Here is a 13,084-nt window from a genome sequence, read left to right on the forward strand (position 1 = left end):
CTTTCCCTTTATACAGATCATCTCTCCTCTATTTGTGTATACCTCCCTGTGTCCAACTTCTCCCCTCTCTTCCTTCCCTCTGCTGTGTGTTCAGTTTTTCACTCCCTCTTCCTCCATCTCCTTCATTCAGCATCTCTTTCTTCCCCTCCCTCCCCCTGCAAGTCCAGCACCTCTCTCTCCCTTCCCTCAAGCAGCCCCTCCACAGGTTTAGCCCCCCTCTCACATCTCCAGCACCTCTCTACCTTCCCTCCAGCAGCCCCCCTCCTACGGCTGCAGCAACTCTCTTCCTTCAGCCCTCCCCATGGGTCCAGTGCTTCTCTCCCTTCCTTCCATCTCCAGTCCCTCTCTTCCTTCCCTCCAGCACCCTCCCCCCATGGGTCCAGCACATGGCTTCCTCTCCTCCCCTTTCTGCCATGGTGTCTACCTTATGGAGCCACGTGCTGGCAACGATCCCCACAGGCCTGCTTCAGGGCCTTCCCTCTGCCAGATCCTGCCTTCTGATGCAAATTCCTGTTTTTGCAAAATAGGAAGTTCCATCAGAAGGTAGGACCCAGCAGAGAAAAGGCCCCAGAGTAGACCTGGCTGGCTCCATAAGGTAAACACCATGGCGGGGTGGGGGGAGGAAGAAGAAGACATAGACATGCAGAGACCTGGAAGTTGTAATTGTTGGGGGGGGGGGGGCGGTTACCACAAGAGCAACGGTTTTTACTGTTCCCATGGGGCGGTGAAAAGTATTGTTCCCACACCTGCAGTAAATATATCAATATATTTTTTTTGTTACCACGGATTTACCACAGTTTACTGTGGGTCCCTATTCCCGTGTCATTCTCTAGCCTCAGCTCCTCTGATTTCACCCCCCCCCCCTCCCCCATGAGTCTGCTGCCAAAGGCAACAGCTGCCATTTTGAAGAAGCAGCCACATTAGGCAGGAGTGAATGGTCATTGCTCCTGTCTGTATGCTTTCCTAGACTACTACAGCAGCTTTTCCCAAGTTCCATCCTGGAGTACCCCTTGCCAGTCATGTTTTCAGGATATGCACAATAAATATGCATGAACTTGATTTGCACGCACTGTCTCCATTATATGCAAATCTCTTTCATGCATATTTATTGTGGAAATCTTGAAAACCTGACTGGCAAGTGGTACTCCAGGACCGGATTTGGAAAACACTGCACTAGGGAGCTGAAAGGGGCTGGGATTTGATATACCACCTTTGCAGAGACGCCAAGGGTGGCCAATCCCGGTGCTAAGTTACCACCACAATGCTGGAGATTGAAGGCCAATGAGTGAGGTTTTTCTTATGGGCCCCAGCCATGCCTGAAAATAGTTCTGGCAGATGCACATCAATAGAAAATAACATTATTTTTCTACTTTGGTTGTTTGGTCATTATATTTTTCTTATTGTGTTGGTTCTAGTCTCTGGTTTCCTCTTTCTTCTCTTAACTGTCTTGCCAGAGTCTTCTTGTCCATTTGGCACTTTTTGCTCTCCATGTCCACCATCCCTCTCTGTATGCCCTATCTGACCCAGCATCACCCCTGTCTTCCCACCATGTTGAGCATCTCCCATTTCTGCATCCCTATTGTTGCCCTGTCCAACATAACCCATCTGTGTCCCTATTCAACCCCCCCCCCCTCACGTGCCAGCATCTCTCTCTCTCTTCCCTCCTGTCTCTCTCCTAGCCATCATCTCTCCCTTTATTCCCCTCTCTCTGCCCCCCCCAGGTGTCCAGCAACTGCTCCCTGTCTCTTCCCTCAGTCCTGTTCTATTTCCCCACAGGTCCTGCAACCTCTCTCATAGTAACATAGTAGATGACGGCAGAAAAAGACCTGCATGGTCCATCCAGTTTGCCCAACAAGATAACTCATATGTGCTACTTTTTGTGTATACCCTACTTTAATTTGTACCTGTGCTCTTCAGGGCACAGACCTTATAAGTCTGCCCAGCACTATCCCCGCCTCCCAACCACCAGCCCCGCCTCCCAACCACCGGCTCTGGCACAGACCGTATAAGTCTGCCCAGCACTATCCCCGCCTCCCAACCACCAGCCCCGCCTCCCACCACCGGCTCTGGCACAGACCGTATAAGTCTGCCCAGCACTATCCCCACCTCCCAACCACCAGCCCCGCCTCCCGATCTCGACTAAGCTCCTGAGGATCCATTCCTTCTGCACAGGATTCCTTTATGCTTATCCCACGCATGTCCCTCTCCTTTCTTGGCCCCCCCCCCCCCCCCCCCCCACACACACACACACAAACTCACTCCAGCACCTCTTTCCTTCTCCTGGCCTCCTCTCTTCTACCTCTCTCGTTGGATCTCTCTCTTCCCTACCTGACCTCCCTGTCCAGCATCTCTCTCTCTCCTTGCCCCCTCCCCTGATGCAGCATCTGTCTCCTTTGTTGCCCCCCTTCCCCAAGATGCAGCACCTCTCTCTCCCTCTTTGTCCTCCCCCTGCATTCCAATACCTTTCCTCTTCTCTTCTTTCTATGCAGCAATAGCAGGCTGCTTCAACCATTGCGGACTGTGAAAGATTGCAGGAAGACCTTAGGAAATTGCAAGATTGGGCATCCAAATGGCAGATGAAATTTAACGTGGACAAATGCAAAGTGGTGCATATTGGGAAGAATAATCCAAATCATAGTTACCTGATGCTAGGGTCCATGTTAGGAGACAGCACTGAAGAAAAAAATCTAGGTGTCGTGGAGGGGAATAATCGAACGGCGCCGGCGAAATACGTGGCCGGCAGTGTATTTTAGCGGTGCCGCAAACAGCTGGCCAGACCCGTATTTTTGAAAAAGATGGCCGGCCATCTTTTGTTTCGATAATACGGTTCCAGCCAGCCAAATGCCTTGGATTTGGCCGGGGTTTGAGATGGGCGGCTTCGTTTTTTAGCGATAATGGAAAGTTATGTCGGCCATCTCAAACCCCGGCCAAATCCAAGGCATTTGGCCATGGGAGGAGCCAGCATTTTAGTGCACTGGCCCCCCTGACATGGCAGGACACCAACCGGGCTCCCTAGGGGTCACTGCGGTGGACTTCAGAAAAGCTCCCACGTGCATAGCTCCCTTACTTTGGGAGCTGAGCCCCCAACCCCCCCCCCCCCCCCAAAACCCACTACCCACAAATGTACTGCACCCACTAAAACTGCTCCAGGGACCTGCATACAGCCTCTAGGACTTATTGCTGCTGTATAACTTTGGCACACCAGTTGACACCTGAAGACTAATCTCTTTGAAAAAGTCCTTTATTTGAATAAGCACGTTTACTCACAGTTAACTGCAGATCAGAGGTTGTGCCCCACTGGCAAAGAGTCCCCTGGTACTAAGATTAGCAGTAGGTCAGAGCTGGCACAATGGTGTACAATGCCCTCTTTCAGCAACATTCAAGGTAAGAACTACGTTCTCTAACGTGGGTAACACAGGAAAGGGAACTAAAACTGGCTTACAAAAATGGCCACTACCGCATGAACTACAACAGGAAACAAAACAGGGCACACTCTGACCCAGTAAGCAGGGGGAAAGCACCAGGGGAGTAGAGCCTACCAACTACCAATACCTACACCCACCACAATGCATTGCTGATGTGACTCTGCAGTGCAAATAACAGAAAACGTGTCACACTCACCCCAGAGCCACATCACAAGCAGGAAAAGGCTGTCGGAGGACAGAACACATTCTGCTGTCATGGAGGTGGGTATGGCATTTGAGGCTGGCATACAGGCTGGAAAAAAAAGTGTTTAAAGTGGGGGTTTTTGGTGTGAGGGGGTTAGTGACCACTGGGGGAGTACAGGGAGGTCATCTCCGCTTCCTTCCGGTGGTCATGTGGTCAGTTTGGGCACCTTTTTGAGGCTTGGTTGTGAAAATAAAAGGACCAAGTAAACCCGGCGAAATACTGCTTAACGCCGTATTTGTTTTCCATTATCGGCGAAAGCCGGCTATCTGGTAGTCACACCCATACCCGCCCATGTCCCACCTTCGCTTCGCCGCCGACACGCTCCTTTGAACTTTCGCCGGCGAGGCGATGGGAAAGTGGCGATGCTGTCAAAAAAAGCAGCTTTCGATTATACCGATTTCGCCGCTTTTCCCAGATCGCCGGCCATCTCCCGATTTTTGTCGGGAAATGGACGGCGATCACTTTCGATTATGAGCTGGATTGTAGACAATATGCTGAAAGCTTCTGCCCAGTGTGCAGTGACAGTGGCCAAAAAGCAAACAGGATGCTAGGCATTATTAGGAAAGGGATGCACAGTAACACCATGAATATTATAGTGCTTCTGTATCGCTCCGTGGTACAACATCACCTTGAGTATTGTGTTCAATTCTGGTCACTGTGTCTCAAAAAAGATATAGCAGAATTAGACAAGGTTAAAAACATAAGAAAATAAGTGTTGTCATACCGGGACAGACCGAAGATCCATCAAGCCCAGTATCCCGCTTCCAACATCAGATTACAAGTGCCTGGCAAGATCCCAAAACAGTCCAATACATTTTATGCTGCTTATCCTAGAAAAAAAGTAGTGGATTTTCCCAAGTCTATCTTATGTTTCAACAATTTTATTGAAGTCACTTAACCCTCCATTGCCTCAGGTACAAACTTAGATTGTGAGCCCTCCTGAGACAGAGAAATGCCCAGTGTACCTGACTGTAACTCACCTTGAGCTACTACTGAAAAAGGTGGGAGCAAAAATCTAAACAGAATAAACAGTCAACAAGCTCAATTTACAATGAATTGAAAACAAAAGCATCTGAGTAAGAGCAAAGTAATAATCTCATCATCAGAGTTTTAACATTTTTCTCCTCACCCTACCCAATCCCATAACCTCCCCCCTCAAGATTTAATGTTCATATCTAATTACTGGAAACACTTTCCTTGAGCAAACATAAGGATGGGCAACCCAAGTAACGGATACTATACAAGAAAAAGCATGATAATCCCATAACATGCCCCATCCCCCCATACCAGCAGACAACCTTACTGGATTAGACCTCCCTCCCTTATATTAATTATATTAAACAGCGAATTTGCCTCACAGGGTCCAGACTCTTGTGACCCTCCTGAGGTACAACACTAACAAATAGGTAATACATTCCCCCCCCCCCCAAAAAAAAACCCTCCCAGCTTCTATGTTTAATAACATTTATATTGATGACAAAATAACATAAATACATCCAAGATCCGAGTAAACATTACTCCAGTTGTCTGAGCATACATAAAAGTACAAAAGAGTATGAGATACCACTAAACTTTTAACATTTCTACCCCCTCCCCCCCTGCCCATGAACTCAAAAGTTCCATTTAGCTACATTCCTATAATCTTAAATAAAACCCCACCCTAAGAAGGAAATGTATTAAAAATAAAACTACGAGCTTTTGTGGACAAGGTCTGTATATATGGCTCCCATGTATCCAAAAATTGGCAACGTCTATGAGGAGAAGACCTCGCCATCCAGCACTCCCACAGCAGTATTTCATGAAATTTATTGCGCCAGTGCCTGAATCTCCCTTCCAAGAACACATTAACACCCGCTTTCCTATCAAGCAGGCCTTACGTATTAAAAGATGGGCTATCATCCATCACGTCCCTTGGTTCCTGATAGAGAGCCTCATAAAACTTTCGGAAATGAGTCGAAATATCTCTGCTCGACCTATACCACCCACCCACAATATGCGACGTTCCCCTATTACCTCTCTCCAAGCGTGCCATTAATCTACCAGCCTTGTTTCCAAGCTGAAACAATTGGAATTTATAATACACTTGGGACTTGATCGCCCTTTGATGAAGCAATTCATTCAGTTCTCCCTGGGAGGTCAAGAGGGCCCTTCTTGAGTTCTCTGTCAAATCCAAGCCATATTGTTGTCTCTATTTCCTAATGAAGGACTTCCCCATCCCTCACCCTCCGCTTCCGGGCCCTATAAGAAATTATCTCCCCTCTTAATACTGCTGGCTACTGAGTTTTTGTGTTGGCTCCTAGATCTAAGGAAAATTGTCAAGGTTTGAGTTAAGCACAGAAGAATTATTTGAATAAAAGAAAATAACTAGTAGTTCAGAGAGAAGTGTGAAACTGTAATATGTTTTGAGTGGTAGAGAGTAAACAAGCATGCCATCTCCTTTCCTTCCTATGCTCATCTCTCCAGCCTCGTGCCCAAGAAAACAAACGATTTAATGTAAGCCATTTCTCAACTTCTTATAGTGGGCGTTTCTAGCATGGTACACATAGAAAGCACATTGCTTTTACCATTTGAGATTACCTCACCTGTATCTTGTAATTATACTTGCAGCAATTCAGATTGCAGTATCTTCTGACATTCCACACATTTTTACTAATTGGATGGCAGACGAAGTTACTGGAGCTACACTGGGTATCATTGGAATGGGCCGTATTGGGCTCAAGGTTGCTCAGCGAGCCAAAGCCTTTGAAATGAAAATTCTGTATCACAACAGAACCCAAAGGTAATAAAGACTTCTATAAATCTTCTTGCACAAATTCTGCTCTTCTGTCATTTTTTGCTTAAAGAGAGGGCGCAGGGGCTCCACTGTTATAGGAAACTGACTGTTTGCATACACTGTAAATTCATGACTTGAAGAGATTATTGCCTCGTCAGTTTTCTTTAATTTGGGGTTTTGTGAAAAACTGTTCTTTCTATTGTTTTTTTTTTAATTATTAATGGATACTACTTCATTTTATTTCTAGTGTTCTTTAACTTGTGAATGTATGGTTGTTCTTGCTGTCTATCCATCTGTCTGGAGCAAGATAATTTTCATTAAAGTGGTCCAATCAGGTTCATACTTTGGGCTAGATTTACTAATGTGCATTACCTTGTTAGAATGTGTTAATAAATACGCCCATTGCGTAAAATGGGATGTACAATAAATAATGCACCTCGATACGTCTTATCGCATGCTATCGTGGTAGCAGACTTTACTAAGTCAAGCCCCTTGTGTGAAGATCAGTAATAATTCTGGAGGATCTATCTATAAGGTTACAAGTTTGATCCTCAAGTTGATTATTCCACTCTATAGATTTAACAGGGCTGGGGATGCTGCAGTTATGATATTTACAGTTCATAGAAGTGGGGCGGGGAGGGGGGAGACAGGAGAGGAAGCATAGTCATTATGCAACAGTGACACCTCATGGTCAGATTTAAGACTCATTATTACAGGGATTTGGAAGGAACCTGTGCCCCGGTGCTCAAAAGTAAACGCGAGTGCTAGAGGCCATGAGTGCAGGAACAAATAAGCATGCAGACGAACAGCGCAAGTACTACTACTACTACTACTATTTAGCATTTCTATAGCGCTACCAGGCGTACGCAGCACTGCACAAACATAGAAGAAAGACAGTCCCTGCTCAAAGAGCTTACAATCTAATCAACAAAAAAATAAATAAAGTAAGCAAATCAAATCAATTAATGTGAACGGGAAGGAAGAGAGGAGGGTAGGTGGAGGCGAGTGGTTACGAGTCAAAAGCAATGTTAAAGAGGTGGGCTTTCAGTCCTTGGGGCACACCAAGCCAGTCAGGCCTTCAGGAAGCACTGGCCTATAGGGAAGACTAAAAAGTATGCCCCTGAGACATCCACTGTGGATATCCTAAAAACCTGACTGGCTGGATGTGCCCCAAGGACTGGCCCGAGAAGCACTGGCCTATACAAATGTGAACTCCTACATGCTAATGTAGTCAAACTCATGTTAATGAGGTCATTTTGTATTCCTCCCCAATGCTCAGAAAAGAGTGTCTGAAACAAAACTGCCTTACCACTACAAAAAATAACACCAGGTCGAAGCAGGCGTTACGATGTTGGAAGAGAGGATTTCTCATGATTCTTTTTGCAAAATCTGCCGGTTTTGATTGCTTTTGGAAGTGGAAGGAAGCCCGTGCAAGACTTAAAGTGCTGGTCATGAAAAACATCAGACCCAAGTGAAAGCACACATTGGCATCTGTTCCCTGCATCTAAATTTAAAGCATCCAAGCTAAAACATTTTAAAACACTTATATTTAGGCTGCAGAAAACAGATGCCAATGTGTGCTTCACGTTCGGGTTTTACCAGGCATGTACACCCAGGAGCTGAGCTTAACACGGAACTCTTCTGAGCATGTGCCAAGCACAATCCTCCTGTGCCAAAGCACAATCCTCCCACCAAACTCCCTAATGCTCAACGCTATGAGCACGCCTATATCTGCATCTCATTAGCGTTGAGCATTAGGGCGTTGTTGTGTGCTGTTCTGGTGGTATTTTTACGGCGCTATTCGGAACAGCACCGGAGTTTTGAGCATCGGGACACTGGTGCATGTGCTCCATCTGAGGCCTGTAACTGTTAGGATATTTTTTGATGTAGGTTTTTTAATTCATTGGGTTATGATCCCTTTTAAGAACTGCCCAAAAGCAGTTTGTCTTATATTTGCATTAGGGGCGTACAGGCCAAAATGTTTCATTTCATTTAGTTTCTCCTTATGTTTATACAAATTTTCATTTTGTTCTGTTTAATTTTTTTTTTCATTTCAGTGAGAATGTGACTAATGCACACTATCTGCAAAAAATGTGCACTCTTTTTCAAAAGTACACACATACAGTCTTTCCCACAGAGCACATTATTGGAAAGGAGTGCACACTCTTTGCAGATATTGCACATTATTCATGACACAGGGAAAAACCTGACGTTTCAGTTTTTTCCCCAGTCATTGTAGGCTGAAAACAACAGAAAATGATATGAGGAATGATTGTTCTGATCCGTAGTCATGGTAAATGGGTATTTGGCTCCCTCAAAGAGATGGCACCATTCCTCTCATTGGAGCCAACTCTGTGGGTGCTGTGAGTGATTGAGCACCCCCAATATTGAGAAAATTCCTTGTATGTGTCCAGGGAGGGGTCATTTCCATTGGGCTTAGCACCCCCAATAATTTTGAAAAGTTGGCTCCTATGATTCCTCTAACTTATTGCTGGTGGCAAAAATATATATTGTAGTAAAAAATACAAATAATATTCACTTAAAGATCACAATGTAATGTGCAAGAACGTAATGCAAAATATTTAAATTGATAATATCAGGAACCTCAGTGGGGGTACTTGGCAAACTTCTGTTGTCAAGCTTCATCCACCAACCTCTTCATCAGCTCTTTAAAATATATATATATGTATGTATATAGAGAGATATATCTATATATATATATATATATATATATATATATATATATATATATATTCAAACTGTTCTAAATCAGTGTATTCAAAACTTAGATTGTTTTTAGAAATAAATATTTAACTTATCTGAATGAATGTTGGCTCGGGGGGAGTTATTCCAACATGAATCATGTTTCGCAAGAAACATTTTCAAGGAACCCCTATAAAAAAGCATACCAATTTAAGTATGTGTGATATCATTTTATCTTAACTCAATGTTAATTAAATTCCAAGTTTACCTTTCTACCTACCAGGTCCATCCTGCTGACCTCAAACTGCTCATTCGCCAAGATGGCACTGGCATGAAAGCATTCAAATTTAAATAATCAGCTGATTTACTACCCACCAATCCCAGAGCCCTGGCTAGATCAAAGAAGCCCATTCTATTTCTCTATTAATACCCCTGGGCTGACTGTATTCAATAAAAAAAAAAAAAAACAATGCTGTTCAGCTCCCAGTCTCTGATAAATCATTTTTCTCGGCAGGCGAGAACTTCTTAGAAAAAAAGGCACAAGGAAACAACTTGCTCTTGATGTCAAACTGTGACAGTGTGGTGCCAGCCCCTATAGAAGATGCATTGAGTTCAACTAAGAAGGGCCTCTCTGGATCAGGATGACGGAGTATCGGGGCTGTTGTGAAGGCTTGTTTCAGGAGGTCAGAGGCAGCTATTGCCTCTTCTGGCCAGTTTCAGGTGTTAGCCTCTTTCCAGGTCAAAGCGGTAAGAGGCGTGGCAATAGAGGAATAATTCTATATAAACTGGCAATAATAATTTGCAAAACACAAAAATTGCTGTAAGGCTTGTCGCCCATGGAGGTGAGGCCAGTTATGAATGGCAGAGAGCTTTGTCCATCTTCAGGCCCTGGTCAGATATTATGTAGCTCAAGAATGGTAGTTCATTCTGCTCAATTTGCTCTAATTTGGCATGTAAATGATTCTCGCGCAGTCGTTGCAGGACTTGTTTTACTTGTTCTCAGTGTTGGGCAAGTATCTTAGAGAATATCAGAATGTCGTCCAAATACACCAGGACACAATTTTGTAGCCGGTCCTGGAAGATGTTCACAAAATTTTGAAAGATGGCTGAAGCAAGCTCGAATGGCATAACTAGATATTCATAATGACCATCCCTGGTGTTAAACGCAGTCTTACATTTGTCTCTCTCAAGGATACAAATCAGGTTGTAGGCTCCTGTAAGGTCCAGTTTAGTAAAAATGCGATCCCCGGATAGGCGGTCAAAAGTATCATAGGAAGCGGATATTTATTCTTAATCGTGATGACATTCAACCCACGGTAGTCAATACAAGGGTGTAGGGTGCCATCCTTTTTCCTCAGAAAGAAAAAGCCTGTCCCGGTGGGGGACGTGGAGGGTCAGATGAAACCCCTCTGTAGGTTATCTGCAACATAGGCTGATATAGCATGGGTCTGTGGAACAGATAGGGGGTAAACCCTTGCCCTAGGCGGCATCTTGCCTGGCAGGAGTTCGATAGGGCAATCATATTCCCAATGTGGGGGAAGGGTCTTGGCTTGTTTCTTGGAGAACATGTCAAAGCATGAGGTAACCCCTCCACGATCTCCATCCAGTGGTCACTACTGGCATGGCTGGAAGCACAGCGTCAAGGCAATGGCATTGGCAGGACACACTCCATACTGTCCTAGTCTATTCTGGGGTTATGCTTTTGAAGCCAGGGGAGTCCTAAGATAATGGGATTAACTGCCATCTGAAGGATGTACAAGGCAATGGCCTCTCTGTGGAGGGCCCATATTCTCAGGCATAGGGGTACAATTTTTGCTTTTAATATATCCTTGAATACTCCCATATACCAAGGAGACCAGAATGGGCTTGGAGAATTCCTGAACAGTAATGTTGTAGTGCTGGACAAGAACCTCATCGATGAAGTTCCATCCTGTTCTGGAATTGATGAAAGCCTCCGAGGTAGGAGAAGCCTGGTCTAATTCTAGAGAGGCAGGGACTGGGAGTTGTGTGCGGGGAATCCAGACATGGAAGCCCAGTGCTGTTTCCTGATTTTTTAGGGCTTCTGAGCATGTAGTGACCTTTCTCCCCGCAATACAGACACAAACTCTGAGACCAGCATCTCTGCTTCTCCTGTTCTGAGAGTGGTCCACTTGCATCGGCTCTCCTAAATCAGAAGGAGTGGGAATCTTGCTAGGCACCTGCAGGGCCCACTGGAAGTTAGGTGCCAGACAAAATGTTCTTCGGAAGGATTGCCATTTCCGAGTCCACTCCAGAAAAATGAATATCCACTTGGTTGCAGAGGCGGATGAGGTCATCTAAGGACGAAGGCAGGTACCATCCAGACAGCTTGTCCTTTTATATGAGGCACCAGTCCCTGCCAAAAAATGGCTACTAGGCTGTCTTTGTTCCAATCCAGTTCAACTAACATGCAGAATTGAATAGCATACTTCCCTGGGGTTTGGGACCCTTGCCTCAGCTTAAGGAGCTCGGCAGCTCAAAAAAACCCCTATAGAATTGCTCAAGGAATCCATCCAAATTGTTAAGCACTGGGTCATTATGTTCCTAGGGAGGAGATGCCTAGGCTAAGGCCTGGCCTGACAGGACAGATATGATGTAGGCCCTATTGGAAACAAACTCCTGGGCTTGAAGTTCAAAAATAATCATACATAGGTTAAGAAAACCTCTACAGGTTTTAGGATTCCCTTTGTAGCAAGGAGGAGCTGCGAGCTGGATCTCTGACACTGCCACAGGTGCTGCTGAAGCTAGAGGGGCGGCTGGTGATGTTGGAGTAGAGACCTGAGGTGTTGCTGATATCTGAAGATGGTCCATGTGGGTAGGCAGGTCTTGAACCAAGCCCGAGAGTTGCTGAAGCTGAAGGGCCAGTTGCTGGAGCAACTACAAAGCCAGTGACTCGCCTGAGCTCCTGGCCTTTGCAATCTGTCACGTTTCTAGATTGGTGAGTCCTTGGGCCATCACTGGGCACTGATGGTCTGGAGGGTCCAGGTTGACGGCAAGTCACTCCAAGTAGAGTAGAGTCACAAGGGTAGCTCTGAAAAGAGACCTTGGGAGCAGGCCACAGCAGGACTAGGAGCTGGAGTGGCTCTGAAAAGAGCTTTTGGGGGCAGGACCAGGACCTGTGTTGGCTCTGAAAAGATCCCTTGGGGGGCAGGCCCGGCAGAAATAGGACCTGGGTTGAAGCAGGAACCAGGGCCGGAGACAGGAGCACTAAGGCACGCACAATGACCTATTGCGAAGGCAATGGGAGAGGGAATACAGCCTCCCTAAGAAGGGCCCCTTTTGCTGACATCAGTGGAGGATGCCCAGCAGCCCTCCCACTCTGGTTAACAAAAGAGTGCTCTAGGCATACGTGCACATCCCAGGGACCCTGCCCCCAGCAGGACCCAAACAAGCGCGGCCTGCCCATTTGAGGTGCCTCCAAGCCCTGAAGACAGCAGTGCGGCCACCCACCACCCACTTAGGGATGCCACAGATCCACACCTGCTCTGCAAGTTTAGTGCAAAGACCGGGGCTTGGGGCACAGCCAGGGCCATGACACAGAAGACCTAAAATGGGGGGTTTCTAGCAAGTAGAACTAGTTTATTAAGTAAGTCAATGCAAATATCTCAAGCCTCTGACTCAGAGACATTTAGAGGCTTATTTTCAAAGCACTTAGACTTACAAAGTTCCATAGGTTACTATGGAACTTTGTAAGTCTAAGTGCTTTGAAAATACACCTCTTAGTATGCTTAGAGCTGCCACTGAATCCACAAGGCGAAGTTTTTATTTGTCCATTCTCTTTACTTCTCTCATCCATTCCTTACTAGTCTTTCTTCTACCTTTCCCTCTCATTCTTTCCAGTGTCCTTCCTCTGCTTCCTTCCTGTTCCCAGTCAACCAAATCAATCACATAATTATAAAATACAATTTTCTTTGTTGAATA

The 13,084-nt window shown here is 45.6% G+C and overlaps 1 protein-coding gene across 3 annotated transcripts in view; it reads left to right on the forward strand.

The window, feature by feature from the left end:
* LOC115475927 (glyoxylate/hydroxypyruvate reductase B-like) overlaps nt 1-13,084 on the forward strand; it is a 95,572-nt gene that overhangs the window by 37,164 nt on the left and 45,324 nt on the right. For all 3 annotated transcript variants that reach the window (XR_003943122.1, XR_003943123.1, XM_030212006.1), the window contains exon 4: nt 6,277-6,448. Coding sequence is in view for 1 of the 3 variants with exons in the window: in XM_030212006.1 (XP_030067866.1) it covers nt 6,277-6,448 (172 nt within the window). In the remaining 2 variants the exon portion in view is untranslated. The remainder of the gene's footprint in view (nt 1-6,276; nt 6,449-13,084) is intronic.

Source organism: Microcaecilia unicolor, chromosome 1 (assembly GCF_901765095.1).
Source record: "Microcaecilia unicolor chromosome 1, aMicUni1.1, whole genome shotgun sequence".
Taxonomy (NCBI): Eukaryota; Metazoa; Chordata; class Amphibia; order Gymnophiona; family Siphonopidae; genus Microcaecilia; species Microcaecilia unicolor.